At 34.9% G+C, this 24,656-nt stretch overlaps 1 protein-coding gene across 5 annotated transcripts in view; it reads left to right on the top strand.

The window, feature by feature from the left end:
* Positions 1 to 24,656, top strand: part of NKAIN2 (sodium/potassium transporting ATPase interacting 2) — a 1,050,385-nt gene that overhangs the window by 473,298 nt on the left and 552,431 nt on the right. For all 5 annotated transcript variants that reach the window (XR_004184591.1, XR_004184593.1, XR_004184592.1 and 2 more), the window contains one exon: positions 19,671 to 19,808. Coding sequence is in view for 2 of the 5 variants with exons in the window: in XM_009206175.4 (XP_009204439.2) it covers positions 19,671 to 19,808 (138 nt within the window). In the remaining 3 variants the exon portion in view is untranslated. The remainder of the gene's footprint in view (positions 1 to 19,670; positions 19,809 to 24,656) is intronic.

Raw genomic sequence — 24,656 nt, 5'->3', positions numbered from 1 at the left:
TTTGGTGCTTCAGTTTTCTCATCTGCATAAGGAGAATATTCAGGAAAGCTGTATAAGGGATGTTATAAGTATTAAATTAATGAAGCATATAAAGTTCATAACAAATAGTAACCATTTAGTAAGTATTGCTTGTTATAATTAAAATCTCATTGGAATATCATAAACATTTTGTGAGGAAGATGCAGTGTTTACACTCATTTTATAGTTATAAATACTAAGGCTTCTGGAGTTTAAGTCACTATGATGGCTAAATACTATATTTCATACATTTGCATATTAAGTACATGTACAAGCAGTCATAAGACAATGGGAAAAAATAATAGTTTATTATTTACTAATATCTATCAATGTATCTTGAATTTGATAGACTTATTAAAATCATGCAGTCATGAAGCTCTCATTCCCTTTAGATTTTTACTGCAAATTCAGAAGTTTAGAATATAACTGAAGCAATCACATGGCATCTATAGAAAACAAGGTTTGGGACTATACAGCAGAAAAGTATAGACTATAAATGATAACATTTGCTCATTGGCCTTGCTCTGCTGACACAAGCTTCAATCTGCCTGACTCCATACCTATATTTGTCCTGTCAACTGAAGAGATACTCTATAGACTCTTAGTTTCCTAACATGGCCATGTTAATACATTTTACAAAGTTGCGTATGTTGTCAAGAAGAAAAAAAAAAAAATCATTACATAGTTAATTCGTAGTCTTCTATCATAGTAACAGGCCAGATAAGGTCTAAGGTCTTAGAACTTGTTTGTAAACCATATCATCTATGCTACTATAAATGTTTGTTTGTTTGTTTGTTTAATTTAAATGGCAGTTGACAACACCATCTCCCAGCTTAGCAAATGTCCTATGTCCCTCATGATTCTTTTAAGACATGTAGTACTTCATTATACTGTTACTCAGACATGCATAATATCACTTGATTAAAAAAAGAAATTCAAATTTCAGAACCATCTATGCTTTATCAAGCAATTTCTATGGGTGAGTTCCTGATGTGCAAACTATGGAAAATGGCAATTTTGAAGCACCTGTCAGATACATTTTCAGCAATGTGATGAAGGAGCAGATAAACATCTGTTTTCCTTGTCGGATAAAGGAAATAGAACACCCTGTGGATAAGTCCTAACTACCTCTTAATAGTTGTTGGACTTCCTCAACTCATATAGGCTTAAGGCATCACAATTCACAAAGTAAAAGTTTCTTTTAGTTTTTATAAGGACAATTTATGTGTGTAGCAGGGGGAATGAGAAGCTATTTAACATTGGAGAAGTGCATTAAAAATTACACTTTTGATATTTATTTAGTAGTATTTTGTTTAAACTCTCCTTTTGGATCCTGAGTTCCATAGCTTCTAGTATGCAGATGCCTCACCTCACCAACCACTCCTGTATTCACTCATCTCCTCTTGCCTCTGTCAGTGCCCAGTCTGGGAGATCTCCTAAAACGTTACCCAGATGGCGTGGAGAACAATAAGCCATAGTTGGCAAATACATATTAAACTTTGAAAGATTGTTTTTTTCTTTATACAGTTCTAAATTTTGGTTTGATTTTTCAGGGCAATCGTAAGTTACATTTCTAAATAAAAATAAGTCTAATACAGAAAAAAATCTATAGTTGGTTATTTCAACTGGCCAATTACTTCTGATGAAATTGCTCTATAAAATAGATATAAAACCTCCTGTATCACTAAATCTTAATTACATTGTGGATGTGGAAACTAGCACTACTCAGTAGCCTTAGAAAAAGATTGGACCCCCAGTGGGAAAAGGATGCTGAATAACAGATGCCATAGCCTTATCATTTTTGCATTTTTGTGATAAATTATTGAGTAGGTCAATATTTAAGTATAGTTTTTAATTTTTAGTTGCTATTTTAAAATCTATATCTCTTTCAGTGTCACCTAATGTTTAATAACAATAATGTTTGAACTTGTGTATACCAGCTATATAAAATGGTGACTAAAACACCATTCCAATCTTTAATATGTTTGAAGTCTTGGTATAAGTCATTTATAATTCATATCTCATAATTTTATTGCATATTTGTTGATAAAAATCACTGCATAAATTTCACCATTTGTGCAGACCGGTCCACATCCAAATTATATGGCCATATAAGCTGTATGTATATTATATAGATATAGAAATAGGAATGGATCTAGATATGTACATTTACATTTTCAGAAGTCATTGAGGCCTATAGCATTTGCTTTTTTTCAAGTTACTTCATTCAAATATGTTAAACTAATAGAAAGATACATGCTTTCTTTATGTTAGTTAAACTTTACATCATATCTATGTATGTATTAGGTTCATGTTTGCTATCCATGACTATTTTCAACAATGGAAACAAACTTTGGAACAGTTTATAATTTAAAAATTATCCTACTCTTAGAAATATTAGAATATAGAAATATTATTTTCTTCAGCTTTATTTTTAATACTGTTGTATACCAAAGTTGTTTAAATAGGTTCAATTCAGGACATATAGCACATGCCATTCTTGTAAATATACCAATTTTAAAGTAAATACATACTTAGAATTTTCAAAATGGATACACTGAAACAAATAGCCTAAAATTGGCAATTTATTTTGTAATAAGATAACAGAAGGGAGTTTAGGCAATTTTATGTGCCTTTTATCAAAAAACCCAGAATTATTTTCCTACAGAAAAACCACCAGTGCAAGTAATTAGTAGACTGTGCTTTACTGACCAGGCTGCTTTCTAATTCTCACCATGATGCTACTCTATTCTCTATGCATTTACAGGGCTGTAATTACATATGAGGCTTTAGATTTTGCCAGGCCAGCAAGGCAATCAGCCCCCTTGGAACAAGTTGAAATGGAAAGCGGCAAGAGTATAATACACCTGGGTGATGTCATGTCAGCAAAATCCATGGACTTAGTGGAGCTCACCTGTAGCCAGGTTACTGGAGTCTGAGACTGACATTGTTTCCTTCAAACAGAAATGTGAAATGTCATTTCCAGTAAATCAAATAAACCCCATCAAGAAGAATTGAAAAATAAACAAAATACAAAACTCCAAGATTAAAAAGACAAAGTAGGAGGCAAAACCATTATTTCTAGACTTAGTTATGATTTTTATTCTGTCTACTTGATTGTTCACATCTGAAGCAAAATATATTTTGCATATCTTAATGTAATATTTTTTTGAATTCGTCATAATCTGTTACCCATAATACTCATGATGATTCTTTATGTAAAGAAGTATTCTAAGAATGTTTATTGACAAATTATTTCCTATAAATTTTCTCTAACATTTTTGGAGGATAATTTATCTGTTAGGTCAAACTCTATGTATACGACTGAGATATGGCTGGCTTCTCACATTATTTAACCCATATTTATCACTCTGCTGCCCAGACTGGAGTGCAGTGGCATGATCTTGGCTCACTTTAACCTCGACTTCTTGAGCTCAACTGATCCTCCCACCTGAGCCTCCCAAATAGCTGGGACTATAGGCACGCACTACCACACCCGGCTAATTTTTTGCATTTTTGGTAGAGATGGGGTTTCACCAGGTTGCCCAGCCTGGTCTTGAACTTCTGAGCTCTAGTGATCCACCCACCTCAGTCTCCCAAAGTGCTGGGATGACAGACATGAGCTACCACACCTGGACTAATTTAATTGAACTTTTTGCCATGACATTTTACTACTCTGCTAGCCTCTCCCCAAGAAACGTAGCTGATTTGAAACAGAGGTAGAAACACCTTCAAGGTATTAAGACATTCATACAGACCTACATGACTTTAACGTTGCTTAGCATAGTGAGGTAATATAAAATTGGACAAGAGAGTATAGCCTTCAGTTGTCAGGTCTATACAGATAAAGATATGGATGTGGATATAAACAGCACATGGATATAGATATGAACATGTAGATATATAGATGTACATACACAATTCTTAGATGTAATGATCATATTTTTAAAATACAATGGAAAGGGCTACTTAGTCATCCTTCTCAGGCTTTACCTTTCTCTTCTGTGATTAGCAAACATGAAGAATTAACAAATTCCAGTCTAGTGATAAAGAGATTCTATAAAGATAGAAAAGATATTTTAGCATTCTTAGAAACTTTCAACTCGCAGGAAACTTTGCCAACAAACTGTCTTTATGATATATTTTGTAAGGGTCAGAATGGCTGTCAGAACTCTGAAGAACAATACAGCTCTGGAACCTGATAGTTACTCCTGTTGAGATTGTCAAGCAAGGACAAAGGGATGTATAAGATCCTGATTAATTATTTATCTATGACAAGAAAACTGCTTGATTGCGTTTAAAAAGTTAACACCATTTTTGTGAAAGATATCAAAAATGCTAACTACTACCACTCTTTAGGATTCTATTTCTTCCAATGTGTGGGCTCTTGGTAAGAATGTATTTTTCAGCCAGGCACAGTGGCTCATGCCTGTAATCCCAGCACTTTAGGAGGCCAAAGTGTGCGGATCACCTGAGTTCAGGAGTTCGAGACCACCATGGCTAATAATATGGCAAAATCATGTCTCAGGAAAAAAAAAAAAAAGAATGTGTTTTTCCTAAAACAACATCACAAATTATGGTCTACAGAATCATTTAATGCTCTAGATTGTGGTCTAATACAGTGGATATATTAAAATTTTTATACAGAATTATAAGAAATGTATTGCTTATTACAATAAAGATACAATAAACTTCTCCTTAGACATTGGGACTAGTAGTCAGTCAGTTGATCCAAAATATTTTTAAAGCAGTGATAGATACATATCTGACATGTTACTTTAATTCAAACTATAAAATACTCTTGACATAGAATTAAGGACTCATTTGTGCATGTATGGGATAACTGGTTGGAGCTTTACCATTTTTGGCATGAAAAATATCCTTAATTTATTGTCTATGAATTTTTACATGTTCATTTCTTCACAGTGAAATAAGAACTTTAAAAAAGACTTATAAAATAATTTGGGAAGAGAACCCTTTTATATCTTAATTATTGTTTTTCCACCCATCCTTTAGAAACTCATTTTATGCCTTTATGTAGTCTTTTAAATATGTTTAAACTTCATTTTTATTTTTTAAAACCCTATTTTTCCATTCATAAGTCTTTGTATATGTAATAATTAAATCATGTAAGAACAAATAAAACTGATATAACTAGGCTTGCATTTGTGTTTTCAACAAGCATTGTGTAAACATACAATTCTAGCGATAAGAGCCAACATATGCAAGCACAACTTACTGTAGGTGTGCATGAAATTCAACTGATAGAGCAGAAGTATGTGTAAGTACTCTGGGAAGCTCATTATCTGTAAGAACATCTACTACATGATATTTAACTCAATACATCAGTATAATATTCATATTTGTAAGTAGTGCTATGCTTTAGACAGTTCCTAAGCAAATTGGAACCACTTAAAGAAATTTAGCGCTCTATTTTTTTCTCCCAATAGTAGTATCAGTTGCTTCAGAGGCAATGTCTTAACTTTTTCCCATTTCCAATAGAATGAAACAGTATGTCGTTAGGAGATAGAAGACTGGCAGCACTGCAGCAATGTAATATCATGCTGAGCACTATGTGAAGTAGGAAAAAAAAACTCTATTACTTACACATTTTTATTAGCTGGTGTTTTGTGTTGTTTTATCATACTTATCAATGAACGCATGGAAAATAAATGATATGATGAGTTCACGGAACTAGAAAAATCATACTTGAAAGCAAAATATAATGGAATATAAACATATACACACATTTGTATATATTATAACATATATTTTATATATATACACACTTATTCTACATATGCAGTATTGTTTGTGCATATAAATTTTAACACCACCTCTGACTGAAGTGATATCATAATGGTTCAAACTTTGGGCTCTAGACAAATCATCTTTACCAAATAGCAGCCATGTAAACTTGGTCAAGTGAATCTTTCTCTCTGCCTCAGTTTTCTCATCTTTAAAATGGAGATAATATTTCTTAAGTTATACTATTGCCTACCTCATTAAATAAGCTCATATGTATAAAACACTTAAGAGTAATGCTATTAATATTAATAGTAGTATATAAAATATGTGCACACATAGATAGAGGAAGCATGTATAAAATTTAGCAGTGCTGGAAATGCTTTGAATCTTCATGTTTAAGGTACCTTGAGAGAACTTACCTTTTTGTGCCTGTACCAGTTACCTATGCTGCATTAATAGTCTGTGGTAGAACTCCTAAATATGATAGAAAATATCATGTCTTATTATATTCACCCATGGAAAGCCACAGACACCTCTATCAACAGGAAAACAAATATTATGACTACCCCTTTTCACAGCAGCCTCTCCGTATCTGTGTTGAATTCAATACTAGGGTTACTTCAAAGGGCACAGGAGACATGGTATTTACCATGCCAGAAATAGTGTACTTCATGACAAATTCTAAAAACGTCCTTGCAGCCATCTGAAATGATATTCTCTTGTAGTTCTAGTGGCAGTTTCTTTTTCTTTTCTTTCTTTCTTTTTTTTTTTTTTTTTTTTTTTTGAGACATAGTTTCACTCTTGTCACCTAGGCTGTAGTGTAATGGTGCAAACTTGGCTCCCTGAAACCTCCGTCTCCCAAGTTCGAGCGATTCTCCTGCCTCAGCCTCCTGAGTAGCTTGGATTACAGGCCCCTGCCACCACACTTGGCTAATTTTTATATTTTTAGTGGAGACGTTCGCCAGGCTGGTCTCGAGCTCCTGATCTCAGGTGATCCAACCGCCTCGGCCTCCTAAAGTACTGGAATTATAGGCGTGAGCCATCACACCCGGCCTCTAGTTGCAGTTTCTGAGATATTCACTCCCACAGTGACTGCCAGTACATGGTAGTGATCTCAATAACAGTTCTGCTTTCATTTCATCTCTTGATTGGCCTTTAGCAGTCAGAGTAAGTGAGGCTGTCATTTCATCTCCCATCCGTATGAAATTGAATTTTACGAAAGAGACGTCACCTAGAGTTTGAAAGGTTTGACTGACAGTCTCCACATAGCTGCCTTCCTCTAGCCAAAGAGATGCTATCCTGAAACCTCTGCTTATGCTTTCACTTGAGGAAGGAAAGAGCAGATGGGAGGGAAGGGAGACAGAGGAGACACCGGCATGAAGGTCACTGTGACATCTCCTTCTCCTGATGACAACAGCCCACACGCTTCCACCTGCAATCCTATTAAATATAGTACTTGCTTGACAGGAAACAGCTGATGATGGTAATGACATTGTTAACTCACCGCCTCAAATGGGTGAAGGGCAGCTAAAAAGGGGAGGGCAGGACTATTGGAGGGCCATTTTACCTTATTTTGAATTCATAAAATAAAAATGTAAATGAAACACAAAAATATTTATCAAGACCCAAACAGAAAGCTGTCTATACATTGTTTCTCTGATAATGATGTATGAGGCATATTTTTGGACTCTTTATCAGCTTTTCAGAAAAAAAAAAAAAAATCTGTATTTTTACCTAGTTGACAAATTTCAAATTCTCCAGATGGCAGCTTTAATATGTTTAATATGATTGTGCTGTTAAAAAATAGCAATCGAGTTTTTTCTAGAGAAAGTCATTTACTATGAGAAAGCAATACCATATGATACATGAAAATAAGAACATTGTAAGCTATTTTTATTTGGCTTTTACTGAGCTCTCAATGAATACAAAATCAGTACTGAACAAATGGATGCTGCTGATGATAAACCTAGCAACTTATTCTACCCAACTTCTAAAGTTTCTGTTAATATATAGGAAACCCATCCCTCATCTGCTTTTCCATGTATTGATAAAGTTAGCCACATATTGATGTTAGTGTTTAGGTATAGTTGCTAAATAAACAGTAAGAAATATGGGAATAGATTGGAACATGTAGATCCATGGAAAGACTATCATTTGAACAACTACACGTGGGCCTTCTTGGGTGTTTTGAAAATTTCTGCCCTGAAGTCCATTTGGCTTTGTGTCCCCACCCAAATCTCATCTCAAATTGTAATCCCCGTGTGTTGAGGGAGGGACCTGTTGGGATGTCAGAGATGATTGGATCCTGGGAGTGGTTTCCCCCATGTTGTTCTCATGATAGTGAGTGAATTCTCACAGATCTGACGGATTTATAAGTTGCGGTTTTTTCTTTCTCTCTCTCTCCTGCCCCCATGTAAAAGATACCTTGCTTCTCCTTCCCCTTCTGCCATGATTGTAAGTTTCCTGGGGCCTCACCAGCCATATGGAACTGTGAGTCAATTAAACCTCGTTTCTTTACAAATTACCCAGTCTTAAGTCGTATCTTTGTAGCAGTGTGAAAATGGGCTAATAAAGTGAATTGGTACCAGCAGAATAGGAAGCTGCTATAAAGATAACCTGGAAATGTGGAATTGGGTAACAGACAGAGGTTGGAACAGTTTGGAGTTCTTGTAAGAAGACAGGAAGATGTGGAGAAATTTGAAACTTCCTAGAGACTTGTTGAATGGTTTTGACCAAAATGCTGATAGTGATATGGACAATGAAGTCCAGGCTGAGGTGGTCTCAGATGGAGATGAGGAACTTATTGGTCACTCATGCTATATTTTAGCAAAGAGATTGGCAGCATTTTTCCCCTGCCCTAGAGATCTATGGAACTTTGAACTTGAGAGAGATGATTTAGGGTATCTGGCGGATGAAATTACTAGCAGTGAAGCATTCACGATGTGACTTGGGTGCTGTTCAAGCATTCAGTTATATGCACTCACAAAGAGATGGGGTGGAATTGGAACTTACATTTAAAAGGGAAGCAGAGCATAAAAATTCAGAAAATCTGTAACCTGATAATGCAGTAGAAAAGAAAAACCCATTTTCTGGGGAAAAATTCAGAAATTTGCATAAGTAACAAGGAGCCAAATGTTAATCGCTAAGACAATGGGGAAAATATCTCCAGGCCATGTCAGAGATCTTCATGCAGCCCCTCCCATCACAGGCCCAGAGGCCTAGGAGGAAAAACTGTATTCATGGGCTGGTCCCAGGGCTCCGCTGCTCTGTGCAGCCTCAGGACTTGGTGTCCTGTGTCCCAGCTGTTCCAGCTCCAGCCACTGCTAAAAGGGACCAAGGTGCAGATTGGGCCTTTGTTTCATAGTGTTCAAATCCTAAGTTTTGGTGGCTTCCACATGGGGTTCAGCATGTGGGTACTCAGAAGATAAGAGTTGAGCTTTGAGAAGCTGTGCCTTGATTTCAGAGAATGTATAGAAATGCCTGGATATCCATGCAGAGATGTGCTGCAGAGATGGAGCCATCATGGAGAACTTCTGCTAGGGCAGTGCAGAAGGGAAATGTGAAGTTTGAGTCCCAACACTGAGTCCCCACTGGTCCACTGCCTGGTGCAGCCGTGAGAAGAGGGCTACTGTTCTCCAGACCCCACGTGGTGGATCCATAAATATCTTGCACCACACACCTGGAAAAGCTGCAGGCACTCAATGCCAGCTTGTGAAAGCAGCTGCGGTGGCTGTATCCTGCAGAGCACGGGGGTAGAGCCTCCCAAGGCCTTGGGAGCCCACCTCTTGCATCAGTGTGCCCTGGATGTGAGGCATGGAGTCAAAAAAATATCATTTCAGAACTTTAAGATTTAATTACAGCCCTGCTGGGTTTTGAACTTTCATAGGGCCTGTGGCTACTTTGTTTTGGCACATTTCTTGTATTTGGAATAGAAACATTTACACAATGCCTGTTCCCCCATTGTATCTTGGAAGTAACTAACTTGTTTTTGATTTTACAGGCTCATAGGGGGAAGGAAATTGCCTTGTCTCAGATGAGACTTTGGACTTGGACTTTTGGGTTAATGCTGGAATGAGTTAAGACTTTGGGGGACTGTTGGGAAGTCATGATCTGTTTTGAAATGTGAAAGGGACATGAGATTTGGAAGAGGCAGAATGATATGTTTTGACTTTGTGTCCCCACCCAGATCTCATCTGGAATTGTAATCTCTGTGTGTGAAGGGAGGGACTTGGTGGGGGTGGTTGGATCCTGGGGGCAGTTTCCCCCATGCTGTTCTCATGATAGTTAGTGAGTTCTCACAAGACCTGATGGTTTTATAAGTGGTAGTTTTTCCTGATGTCTCTCTCCTGCTGTCATTTAAGGCATGCTTTGCTTCTCCTTCACTTTCTACCATGATTGTAAGTTTCCTGAGGCCTCCCAGCCATGCAGACTTGTGAGTTAATTAAACCTTCATTCTTTATAAATTACCCAGTCTCAGGTAGTATCTTTATAGCAGTGTGAAAATGGACTAATACACTATTTCAGATATTAGCATATATCATAGTATAAAACTAATTCTGTCAGATGACATGAACATGTCTGATTCATCTCATCATTGATTTGGGTTTCCACACCTCATTAGTAACTAAAACGGTGTATCACATTGCTCAATACCTGTAATACTCTATAATTGCTTGTAGAACGTGTGATTTAAAAGCCCATGGCCATTTGTCTTCCAAACATTAAGTGTTTTTTTTCTGTGTTATGAATAAGTAACCAATTTGTGTATTAGATTGACCTTGTATCAGTTGAGACTCTTTTGTGAAGATATTGGAAATTCAAGGTTAAATGGATGCATTATATTTCCCAACTGTTACCTGTCATGTACTTTGAGTGAGTCATGAAAACTACCTAGAACAGCTGTCATTTTGATATGTTCTGGTTCTTCTGAGAAGTTAGATTTCCACTGAGCAAAATTACAGGCTCTGTGGAGAAATCAAAACAGTGATCCATCTACCAGGAAGACCTACACTGTGATCTTTTCAGCTCATTTCACTTGAGTATAGGGAGACTTTAAACTTAATAAATGAGAATCGGGCTACGAAGGTATAAAATTATTTTATAGTACAACTCCAGATAAATGTCATTTTTGTGCCCCTGCAGTATTATTATTCTATTAACTGCATTGATAGTAGAAACTTTCAGTTCATGTTTTTATCAGAAATGTTCTGTTCTAACTATGAACTAGTCTGTACTGTGAATTGCATAATTTGTAGTAATAGAGTAACAGTAATAATCATGCTTATTTTATAAGGTCATCATAGTGATTATAGGAATTTACAAACCGTGGAGTTATGTATAAAAATAGTTATTAGTGTGTCTTTTTGAACTTTTACTTCATCCCAAGAACAAATAACCTCTTATGTTTACTGGCTTATTGAATTAGCAAACTATTTGGTAGTAAAGCGGAAGCCCTAAAAATTGTGAAAACAATACCATAAGGTTCTCCTGTGTTTAGTTGCTAATGATATGTGGTTGAAATCACGGCCATGGAAGTTAAAATAACAGTTCTGCATTTATGATCTTGGACATGTTATGTATTCTCTCTCATCATTAATGTGATTCCCTCATGTGTGCAATAAAGATAATGGTAGATAATTCTTGTAAATGCATGATTTAAAAGTAAGCATTAACTTAAAAACATATTAAACTATTTATTGTAATGTACGGAATATAATAACTACCCAATATATTTTAATAATTATTATCACAGAATGTGGACACATTATTCAAAAAAAGGTGAGAGATTTGCGTTATGATAAAAAAAATTAAGCTAAAAATCTAAACACTAAAAAAACCGAAACACTAAAAAACCCTATTCCTGAAAATCAAGTAACACTTTGTGATTAGGCATATACACACACTCACATACACATTTATAAAATTTGACATGTGAACACACAGAACAAGGGTCAGGAATTCACGTGACTTGTTAAGCTCAATTAAACAGAAACCAAACAATATTTCTGTGCTCTAGGGTTAACTTTTTGTTACTTTTGAGAAGAATTTTCTGGTTTTTTTAACCTCATATAATATGCTAGTCATCAGCTTGTCTTTTGATAGCATGAGTATTAACTATGAAATGGTTATAAATTGCTATGCAGAATGAACAGCTGTGAGAAATAATAAATGATTCTGTTATCACAACTAGAGTATTAGATGGCATATTTAGAATTATACATAAATGGGATTATTATACAAAATAGTAGGAAAGTCTTAAAATTAACTATTTGACTTCTATGGGGGTCTTTACATAAACTTATTGATTTAACCTCAGAAAAATGTGACTCTGTGTTTCAAAAAGGTATATTAAGAAATGCCATGTATGATATTTCAGTAATACAAATTATGAGAAAATGCACTTCTTGTCTCCATTTGGTTTCTTTGAACTTATGCCAAATCTTCTCCAGTATTTTCTTGAAAAGCTTTATTGTGATTAACTATGTGGAGACAGTTCTTAAACATTGATTTTGTCACATGTGAAAGGTGGAAAGAGAGAAGGTGGAAACAGAGGAATGATAATGTTTGAAGCCTATTCTTTTACCATAGTACTACAACAGATTTAATATATGGGATGTTAAATCAGGCAGGAAAACATTATCAAGACCCTCTCCAAACACTTGAGGTTATTCAGGAATATTTGCCATGGTATTATTTGCATTTGTGGCCAATAGAATAAGAAACATTTGAACATCTCTAACTGAAATAGTCTGGCAGAATACAAATACAGAATGATAATGCACTAAAACATGATTTCAAATTCATATTGAAATATAAATTAATAATAGAATCAATTTTAAGATGCAATCCAGGCATCTTAATAACTATTCTATGTACATCATCACTCTAATCTTCATGAAAATCTTAGGAATTATGTATGACAACATCCCCATATTGTAGATGAAGAAACTGAGATTCATAGAGATTAGTGGTCTGCTGTGGTCATATAGTGGTTAGAATTCAAACATGATTTTCTAATTCTAAAACTTGAAGTCTGAACCACCATGATATGCTGACTTGTAGTGTCATTAGAGCAATTATGGCCAAGTCTCTTTTTGGTGCTGTTTTGCTGTGGTGGCAGTGATGACTTATTTCCTTAATTTTTTTTGTTTGTTTTTTGTTTTTCTTTTTTTTTAAAGCAAAACAATTATGTGGAAAAAGGCAGACAATTCTTGGTTCTAATGAATTGGGATAAATTATTATTTTCAGTAATACCTTACAATTTTATTTTCTTCCCCTTGGTGAACACACACACACACACACACACACAAACACACACACACCATCCTAACAAGTATGTACCCATATATACACATGCATTTGAGAAACTTCAGTTATTCAAATGTAGCTAAAACTCTTTAAGTAAAGCTCTGTGGTTTGTCTTTTATCTTTGCCCCTATTTTACATGTATAATCATTGCAGACTCAACTTCAAGTTTATCCTCTTCATTTTATATGTGAATCCGATCTCTTGGTAAGATAAAACCAAATTATACCTAGTATATCTCCTGCACATAATGTTTAAAAGCCAGCACATATATTCTCATTGATCTTGTCCACTATGAACAACACAGAGAATCTTAAGGGGAGAACATTATCAATCATATTTGTAGAGTTTTGCTTTGTGATATTGTGATATTTTCGGCAATATTGTAAAGAGCACAGCAGCTCGACAATATTATAAAGACCTAGAATATCTCTAAAGTCTTTACAACTTTCTTGGTCATTGGCTTAAAACTAGAGAAACCAATATGGGCATCCTTTCTGACTCTGGAGCAGACAGTCCCAGACTCAAGACTATAGTTTACTTAGGACTACAGAGGAATTAAGCAATGGGAATGGAGATGAGCTCTAGTGTGGCAAGATCCAGCAAAGGGCAGAATAAACCTAGACACAAGGTTGATGCAAAATTAGCAGCTTTTCCAAAGGGAGCAGACAACAAGGAAACAGAAATACTGTACCGGGGAGTTGGGCACAGGGGAAACCTGAATCCAAGGCAAAATCACAAGGCAACGTTTTCCTGCTGAAGGAGCAAAATTTTATATGAATCAAGGATGTATTATTCAAACTTTCTACATCTCATTTAATGTTGTTTTAAGATCTCTGTGAGGCAGGAAACAAAGAGTGGATGGTACTGGAAACTAGCAATTAGCCATACTTGACTGGAATGTAAAAACAAACAAACAAATGTTAGCAGCAACTTTTATTGACAAAAGTATGACCAACACATGGTCATTCTGTAGATTAAGCTGAAAGTTTATCCAAACTTTAATGGTACCTACAGATGAAATAAGACTTTGGACTCAACCTAGAAACTGTTATGCCGCTTTCAATTCCCATCTTGGATTGTCCCTAGTAGTATGTGTCTGTGTGTCGTGTGTGTGTGTGTGTGTGTGTGTGTGTGTGTCTGTCTGTCTGTGTATGATGCTATAACAGGCTAATTTTAATTGTTAGGTAAGTTATATTCTCCTGCAAAAAACCGAAATGAAAATCATTTCTTTGTTGATTCCTGGAATTGTATTAACTTTTAACAAGTTTGTAACTTCCCTGAAGTACACTTCGTCAATGCAAATAGACTTTGGAGGGGAGCACTCTGGTTGGCCTAACACTGAAATCTGAGTCTGTCTTCTCTCTTTCTTCAAAAACTTGAGAGTTGAGACAATCTGAAAGCGCAGATTCTTGAAGGGACCTGGAGACACTTATGGGGAAGGAGGTACAGAGAGGAGAACAGGGGTACCCACAGATCAGTTTAATTTCCATGTATAATTTAGCACTAGAAACATAATTTGGTTGTTTACAGCCTTTAATAACACATCTTTAAAAAAAAAACTCTGTTTCATCATCATAGTTTCAAAAGCCCATGTTTTCTCTCAAAATCTACATATAAGTTTTATTTTATATTTTTGTTTCAATATCAGGTTAAGTTTTAAGGACATAAAAATAATATTACAGTAATATTTGGAAGAAAAATTGATTAAGAAATACTAGTTATGAAGAAAATGCAATTTCTCAAGGAGATCAGTTACAGGTCTTACTATCTGAGGAGAACTACCTGGAAAAATATCATTTTGGCCTTTTAAAAAATATGTTCAAGTACATGTAATTTTCTTGTTATTAAAGTTGAATAGCAATAGATGCCTAACCAGTACAAAGGCTTCCCTTTTGCCTTGCAAACATTTGAAACAAACCTGCTTCAGACCAAATCCTCTCATATGAAGAGGTAAAGCTTAGTTTAACAAAGTGTTAACTTAATTTGACCCAGTTTTCTCATGTATAAATTGAGGAGTATGGAGTGAAAAGTCAATAAATTTATTTATCTTGAAGATATTTTACAGATGCTTCTGATGAACATTTATTGTCATGGAAAGTAAGCTAATTTGTCCATAATAGCATTTACCACAGAGGTTTTGACAACTTTTTGAGCTTAAGCATACTCTACTATATTAACAATTACTATTAAAATTAACATCTGCTATGGTGCAACGAAAAGGGTAATCTTCATGTTTTCCAGCTCATATAACAGCTTATATACATATACATACACACACACACACACACATATACACACACAAACACACATATACATAGCTCATATATATATATATGCTATTATGTGAGCTGGAAAACATAAATATATATATGGCACAAAGAAGAATTAATAACAACTGTTATATAATATTTGGGATTTAGCAACCAGAATTGATCCAACATTTCTATCTTGGGGAATTTGTCCTATGGATATATTAACACACATACAGGAGATTCTGTAATGCACTTATGGATGTTATAGCCAAAAACTGGAAATGAATTGAAGATTTTTTAAAATGCAATTCCTTAATGATATAATGAGGTAGATCTATTAATGCAGGATGTGCTAACGTGGAAAAATCTCATGACACATCACTAAGTGAGAAACACAAGGTGAAAACACACAACTACATTGCAATCCATTTATGTAAATTAAAATAATTTGAAAAAAATTACACAGACATAACAGATATATGCCTATATGCTGCATCTACATACAGTATTTTACTGAACAGCTATGTAGTTAGCAGTAGTTGCCAAAATTCACACAGATTGCCTTTGGGGAAAGTTAATGTGACTGGGTGGTTTTCTCTACGTTTATTAAGAGTTTTGGCTGGGTGTGGTGGCTCATGCCTATAATCTCAGCTCTCTGGGAGGCCGAGGCAGGCAGATCACAAGGTCAGGAGATCGAGACAATCCTGGCTAACACAGTGAAACCCTGTCTCTACTAAAAATACAAAACATTAGCCAGGTGTGATGGTGGGTGCCTGTAGTCCCAGCTACTCCGGAGGCTGAGGCAGGAGAATGGCATGAGCCCAGGAGGCGGAGCTTGCAGTGAGCCGAGATTGCGCCACTGCACTCCAGCCTGGCTACAGAGTGAGATTCCGTCTCAAAACAACACCAAAAAAAAAGAGTTTTAAATAAAATTTGTGTCTTACTTATGGTTTGAGGCCAGTGTGAACTTTATGACAGTTTCAGAAAAAGAGAGAAAAAGAAATTGAACTGTAGGTCAGTTTATAGATACAAAAACCCCAAATAAAATTTTATTTTGCTTAAATTTTGTAAGTAAAATTTAATGCAAACTGAAAATGTGCTAAAAATAATATTGCCATCCCAAGTGGGGATTTTGCCAGGTATAAAAGGATAATGACAAAAGGATATTGATTGAATACGCAATCTAATCCATCACATTCATTGTGTAAAAGAAAAAAATAATGTAATTATCTCAATAGATGCAGAAATAGTAACTGATAAAGATTAGTCACTATTGATGTTACAAATAAAAACTTCATAAAGATAGTAATGGAAGAGAAGAGAATTCTTTGTGGTAGCAAAGAATTGAAAGCAACCAAATTATGCATTAATAATGATGTGATCTGTGCAAGCCAAACAAAAGGAACCAACATTTCTGTACAGGAAAATAGACAAGTGTGAAAGGGCATAAACAGCAGTATATATTTTGCTAGGTCAAATACATACATTTATATGTCAGATGATTACAAGGATCAAAAGTAAATACATTAAAGAGGGCCCCATGGGCAAAATCGGATTAACACTGAGATGGATTCAAAGAAGGAAAAACTAACCTAAACTAAACTTTAGGAGCTTTGCCTTAACCAATGATGATATAATGTCATGAACTGACAAGTATGATCAGAGAGATTCTATGAAGTAGCATATATTATATAACCAGCATGGTCTCTACAATATAACCAACGAAAACAAAATCTATGTGTTTTGGGACTAAGTGTGTAGGAAATAGAAAAGGTAGGAGCATAGCAAAGGGGCCAGGCACAGAAGCCTAAATTCCTGTTCTACTACTTACCTCTTCTGTAACTTCAAGATAATCACTGAGCACACCACAGCTTAGATTCCTTAATCTGCAAAATGGGACAATCCTATTTACTTCCCTTGGTTTTGTGTAGAATCAATGTGATAATACATGCCTGGAGAAAAGCATGAAGCCCCAGCATACAGTAGGTGTTCTAACAAATACGTGTTCTCTCCATCCCTGCACTCCCAGGCCCACTATACAGGTCCCTCACAGTTAATAGTCTTCCTGTTGGAAGGAATTCATAGGAAAGATTGCAGCTACTCCTACACATATTAAAACCCTTACACTCACTGAACTTTTCAGAAAATCTTGCATTTTTCGGGCCTATCTCTAAATTACAGAACTTATGATAATGCTACTTATGATCCCTAATAGGACTAATCAAAAAGGGGAAATAGGCAGAAATACTGTATGCAAAGAATTACAGATTAGCTTGTTCAGTCTGCATAAACTTTTGGTTCTGCCATAACAAGAACCCAATAAATGTTGACATAATTTCACTTCAGTTTTGTGGACTTAGTTAGTATATTATCATCTCTATATTTTTATAATTAACAATAGGACTGCTATTTGCTTTCATAACTGGTGCATTTATTGAGATATTTCCCACTGTTAGACTGATGTGTTTCATCCTCTATACTTTTGCCCTGATGTGTCCCCACAGTTATGATGCTCCAAATTTATAGAGTTTAGATGTTTCTTGCTGTTGGTTTACATTCGTATTTACTATTTATTCATAAGATAAGGAGGAGAGGGTTCTATGTTGAAATGAACTTTTATATAGAAAATTAGCAATCATGTTCTTAGAACTACTTAGTTTTTGGTACCATTCACAGATTCTAACTTGGCATATGTAATACTGCCTAATGTCACAAATGGGTCTCATTTCTACAAAACGTTAACTATATGAGAAAGTTGAAGGAATGGCTCATCAGAAGATAATTCAGGTTTATAAGGCTTAAGTGATATTCAGGTCCTATGGTGGTCTGTGTTTATTAAGGAGTAAGAATATTGCATTCCACTATCTACTATTGAGACTCTGATGAGTATCATGGCTTTAGCATAGGGTATAACAAATCAAGATTCTTCTGTTTTTTTAATTACGTCAAAGATGCAGTGAGAATTAAGATTTGACTAAGTTGGACTGTGACTGCTACAACCATTACATGGTGCCTAGTGTGCCTCAGAAAACAGAGGTGTCATGAATTTATTTTCTCTTTCAATGCCTGATGGGAAAACGTGCTACTCAGCTAAAGAACTGCAGTGGGAATAATGATCATTCAAGACGTCTTCAAACTGAGCTACAGATATTTAATTTAAAAGCATGTTGCCTGTTTTGAGTCACTATTTCCTTCTGACAAGAAATATCATTAAAGCATAGTGATGTTAGGAACTTAGGGATTTTTAAATCATCATTTTCCTTGAAAACTTAGCTGAATAAAATATTGAATCTTGGTATGCAGCATCAAGTCCTTTTACAATGTTTTTCTCTGAACAGAGAGTATATTATCATCCCCCCTGAAGGCAGGCAGGAAGAATGAAGCCAACATTCTACTTTACTTTGTTGGATCTGATGAGATGCTTGCCAGCTCCCCAGATCTCACTTGGGGATGTAAAATGGTACTTCCTGACTACCCACTAATCTCGGTTCGTTGTTATTGTTGGTTAGTTGGTTGGTTTTTTCTCCTCTCACTGCTTAGATTTTTATATGTCTTAGTTATAGCCGTGAGCACAGATGAAATTAGTATAATTTAAATCAACTTAAGTGTCTTGCTTTTATAATAGGGATGCCTGATTTTTGTTTTTGTTTTTCATTGTTCTAATTTTCTTTTAGCGCCCTTCTTTTACCTGATAACCAGATATGACAAAACATCATATTCGATCTATAACACAACACTATTAGGACTAGAAGGACCCTACACACCACATCAAAGTCCTTCATTTTACAGATGAGGACCAGGCACCCAGAGAAGGGAGATGACTTATGTAGTCCACTTCAGCTACTTAGTGGCAGATCCACATCCAGAAATCTTTGTCTTGCTAAAGAGTTCTTGCTACAAGTCTTGCTAAAGATTTATTTTTCCTCCACATCAAACTTCCTTTGTTCTATGCTCAGCTTATATAATGACGTTTGAACAGATCTAGCAACAAACTCTTTATGTGGACTCCCCTGACTTGCTGGTTGATGACTTCAAATATTTGACAGTGCACATGACAATATAATTTATCCTGTGACTGCAAAGACGTCATCTTGTGAATACTGCTTGATTCCTCCACAAACTTATCCCTGAAAGGTTTGTAGGTGTCTATAGATCCACAGCTTCCATGGTGTTCCTTTGAAAAAAACCTGAAAATGTCATTCTCACTGTCAGTTGAAGACAAATGCCAGATTGGTAACACAGTTATAATTGCTAATTATGTTATTAATAATTTTATCCTTTTTACTTCTCACCACTCTGCTGTTTCTCACAAGCTGATCTATCCATCCTGTTTTGCTATTCCAGGTTTGTGTGCTGGAGAGGCAAATATTTGACTTCCTTGGATATCAGTGGGCACCTATCCTGGCAAATTTTGTACATATTATTATCGTCATTCTTGGTTTGTTTGGAACTATTCAATATAGACCTCGTTACATAACAGGAGTAAGTACCTTTTCTGACTTTTAAAAATCTTATTGAACTAGAGAATGATGTGCAAACTCCAAATGCCTTGAAAACTTATGTGTTTAATCTATCTTAAAGATGTGGATACTCTCTTTTAAGTACCAAAATAAAAGTGTTTATTTTCATAGTTTCAGATTCCATCAACAGTAATTGAAAATGTCAGCTTTAAAGCACTTGATAGTGAGTGTAATCAGATTGAATTCTCATAATTTGTACTTTCAGCAAATATTCTCATAATTACAAGCCAAACTGTGTTTCTATATTTCTAAATTATAAAGTCATGCTTTCTGGTTTAACAGATTTTAATGAGAATTTTTTCTCATTTTAAATAATCATATTTTATACACTGAATAAAAGAGTTTAAAATCAATAGAAATGAACACATACTATTGATGTGAAAATATTAACGCATATTAGGGCTAATATTTGGCATATGAGAAAGCCAGAATAATCTGGACAGTTGCTTCTGTGTTCTCCGTAATTTTCTTTTTGGCTCAGAGGAAGTATTTTGCATTCCCACTCAAGTTAAACTTACTTAACATAAGAGTGAAATCCAACTGTGTTGCAGTTACTATGGGAACCATAACTTAGGGTTGCTTTTTTTTTTAAACTTTTGTATGTGCCTCAGATCTAAGCTACTGCTCTTCATTACTGTACATTTTTTTTCTTTTTAGTTTCATCATTTTTTCTATTTCTTCTATTTTTGACAAAGGAAATGTCTATAGGCATTTATTTAACATTGTAAAGCAGGTTTGTGGTAAAAGCATGTATATAAGATAGTACAGTGAAAGTCCTGCCTTGTTCAACAATCAGCAGACCTTCTCATGTTTTATGAAAGCGTCCTCATTAAAGATGCCCCCCCACACACACACACACATGACCTGTTCTCTCTGTCATATAGAACCCAGACAAAGCTCATTGGTATAGAGCCAGGCAATGTCTTGGTGGCTGGAACCAAAGGAGCCACTGTTGGGCTAAGGAAAAATGAGAAGCCCATTGTCCTCGCCTCCAGGTGCACGCCGAGACCCCAGTGCATGTCACCACAGAGGCTAGGTAGCCATCTAAATCTTGTAAAAGTGGGAGGACTTCTGTTGCAGGGTGAAGTTTTTTAATGCACAAGATATGATAGTATTGTCCATTTTCTTCTATGAATCGTAATTTGATACAGTGTAGGAGGGTTGTACAGTGGTTGAGAATGAGTCCTCTGAAGTCATAATATCAGGATTGAAATCTTGGATCTGCCCAATTCTGTGTGACTTTAGACAACTTCACCTCACCAATCTTTAATTTTCTTATCTTTAAAATGAAAGTAGTCATTACATTAAATCATAATGATTTAGTTAATTGATATATTATTAGCCATTATATGAAAAAAATGATTAATTTACCTTTCTTCTTTTATTAGACTTTGAGGTTTCTTCATGGTTTTATTCTTATAAATAATGGTTGCTCTGAATATCATTATATAAATATTTCATCTTTATTTCTGATAAATTTCTTGAGATAAAATCTAGATGTGACCCAAAATACTTGAACTACTGAAAAACTCAGAGGCTAATTTTGAGGAGTAAGGGGGATGTTCTATGAAATGTCCTTAGCACCATGCTTGGCATTTAAAAAGTCCCTAATAAATATTAGCTATAATATTTTCGTTTTTATTATTATTATTTAAAAATAATACTAACGTGTAGCATAGCAATAAGCTGAAAGAAAATTTAAAATAAAGCAAGGTGTTCTAGATATTGGATGCACTATTTCTGTCCCTTTTATTCTAAGATGCTACAATGCAGAAAAAAAAATAGTGGGCTTTCCATGTATCAAATTATAATCTCATTCCTTTGAATAAAGACATACCACAGATCTTTCAATACTGGCTACTTTCTCTAGCATGGGATAAGAGTTATGATGCCAAGGGAAAACACCTTTAAATTGTTAGAAGTTTTGTTTACTGAAACTATTAGACACAACCTGAACTCTTTGTAAGGTCTTAACAGTGAATTTCAGAGCCTTGATTTCATCTTGATCGGTAACATCACTGTGAATTTGGATTTTTCTTGAGACAATGTCTTTGGAAATCTTTTGCTGGTGGGAGATGATGTAAATAATAAACTTTTTTTTTTCCGACTCGTAAGTCCTGGGTTGGAAATATATCCTCTAAATTCTCCTTGAAAATCTTTCTTTAGCTCATTTCTCTCTGGCAATATCATGCTGTCTGTGGCTAAAAGATGACAAATAGCATTGTCATCTTTTGTTGCTTGGAAATCCCCTTAACCAGACCCATAAACTCATAGGTGTATTTTCTATCTTTCCAGTTATTAAAGACAATAGCTAAGATAATTGTTCTGGCAGTAAATTCCATGAGTCTTCTTTTCTCTAGTCCTCAAAAACAATTTCCTCTCTCCACTCCGAGTCTCCTTGCTGCCCTCCTGGCGTTACTTGCCTCCTTATCTCAAAACCAGCACTGCGTGTTTTAGGTTTAAGTATCACTGACTTTCTGGTACCAATTTCTGTTCTTGGTATCTATGTCTGTGTAACTTCTGTGCAACAAACTACAGTTGACCCTTGAACAATGTCAGGATTAAGGGCACCAAACCCCCCACACAGCCAAAAATCTGCTTATAACTTTCTACTCCTCAAAAACTTAACTTCAGTAAACTACCATTGGTTGAAAACCTTACTGATAAATAGTTGATTAACACGTATTTAATATGTTATATGTGTTATATACTGTATTCTTGCAATAGTGTAAAGAAAAGAAAATGTTACTAAAGGAAGTCATAAGGAAAATATATTTACTATTGATTAAATGGAAAATGATCATTAAAATTGTCTTCATCCTCTAACGATGTAGACCTTTATAATTTTTATATTTGCCACATTTTCTATGTAATATTTTTACATTATAAAATAGCTTGATATAAAATATAAAATAATTTGATACAAAAATAAGAAAGCATTTCTTGACTTCATGACTGAAGGTTAACGTTTTTGCATATTTCCTTTGTGTATATACAAATGAAACTTGTCTGTGTATGCTATATATCCAAATATGTTTTAAATTTAAATTGAACATTGTGTCAAACAATTTAAAAATTAATATGACTATTTCATTGTTTAAGTCTTTAATGTTATACATTATACTATTTTCGTATGTTTCTATTATATTAAATAATTCCCTATAATCATTTCCATCAAAAACACTCTCATTTTTTTTGTGAATCATACCTTAGGAGAAATACCTAAGTATAATCAAATAACATGAAAAATTTTAAGGCTTTTACTATATAATTCACAATAACCTATCCAAAATTATTTTACTGAATTATCCTCCTACCAGTGTACAGTAGAGTCGATTTCATTGCACTCTTGCTAACCTTGTGTATTATCTGTCCTCATAGTTGTTAATTTGATAGAAGAAAATATGTCATTTTCATTTTTAATTGTATTTCTAATCTTAGTGAGGTAGAATTTTTCATATGTTCATTACCCATTTTTATTTTCTGTTTGGGGAATTGTCTTTGTGTGTGTGTGTGTGTGTGTGTGTGTGTTTGTGTGTGTGTGTGTGTGTTTGTGTGAGATGAGTTTCGTTCTTGCCACCCAGGCTGGAGTGCAATGGCACAGTCTCCACTCACTGCAACCTCCACCTCCCAGGTTCAAGCGATTCTCCTGCCTCAGCCTCCCAAGTACCTGGGACTACAGGCACGTGGCACCATGCCCGGCTCATTTTTGTATTTTTTTAGTACAAGACGGGGTTTCACCATGTTAGCCAGACTGATCTCGAACTCCTGACCTCGTGATCCGCCCACCTTGGTCTCCCAAAGTGCTGGGATTACAGGTGTGAGCCACTGTACCCGGCCGGGAATTTGTCTTTTGGTGTTCTTTGCTAATTTTTTGCCCTTCCGTCTTAGTGTTTATCGTAATTTATGTAGGTAATTTAATAAAGACATTTACCTTTAAAACATCATAAAACTTCATTTTGATATTATGTTTTTCTTAGTAAAGTTAACTCTCTTTCCATTTGTGATATTTTCCACTGCTTTTAAGATTATTAAATTCAAATACCATTTTGAAAAATATAAGTCTTCGTTATCCTTAGGTCTAATTTTACTAACACAAAAAGGCAAGTTTTCTGATATTGAGACTGAGGACATTTGCTATATTTGAAGAACTTCAAATTATTGATGGGACATTTTATTTAATTGATCTTCCCTCCCCCACAAAAAAAAGTATGTCGACATTCTCTCAAACCATTGAGCTTGCAGCAACAAATAAATGAGAGTATTGGTAATGATTTTTGTTTTCTTCATTCATCTTCTTTTTCATAGTAGCAAAGAAAAAAAGATTAAAAATTTAAAACAGATAATTGGAACAAGAACTCATTAGTACCATTGAGAGCCTCTGGCACTTTGCAGAATATAATATGCTGAAGGAAAATGAAATAGATGTTTTCAGGTCCAGGCAAAGGAAACTGAAGCCAGAATTTATAGAAAGAATCAATCTTGTATTATTCTCAACCACATCAAATCCCAGAAAACAATTCATAAATAAATATATACAATGGCTCCCAGGAAAGCATTATTTTACATCATAAATGGAATTATGTAATGGATCATCATTTGGGGAAGTAGAATGTGATTTGGGATATCCAGTGTTTATTAGTTAATGACAAAATAATGTTAAGGAGCTGCACTGGCGCTAAGGAGCTGCTTTAAGGTTGTCTAAAATAATCTGAAGAATATGTAGGTTCCTATCCATTAAAGCCACAGCAACTTTCTCAGTGATATTACCAAAAACAAATGTTGCTGTGTAACATGCCAAAAAAAAAAT

This window comes from Papio anubis, chromosome 6 (assembly GCF_008728515.1).
Source record: "Papio anubis isolate 15944 chromosome 6, Panubis1.0, whole genome shotgun sequence".
Taxonomy (NCBI): Eukaryota; Metazoa; Chordata; class Mammalia; order Primates; family Cercopithecidae; genus Papio; species Papio anubis.
The sequence above is the reverse complement of the archived record's forward strand: the minus strand, read 5'-3'. Positions and strand labels throughout refer to the sequence as shown.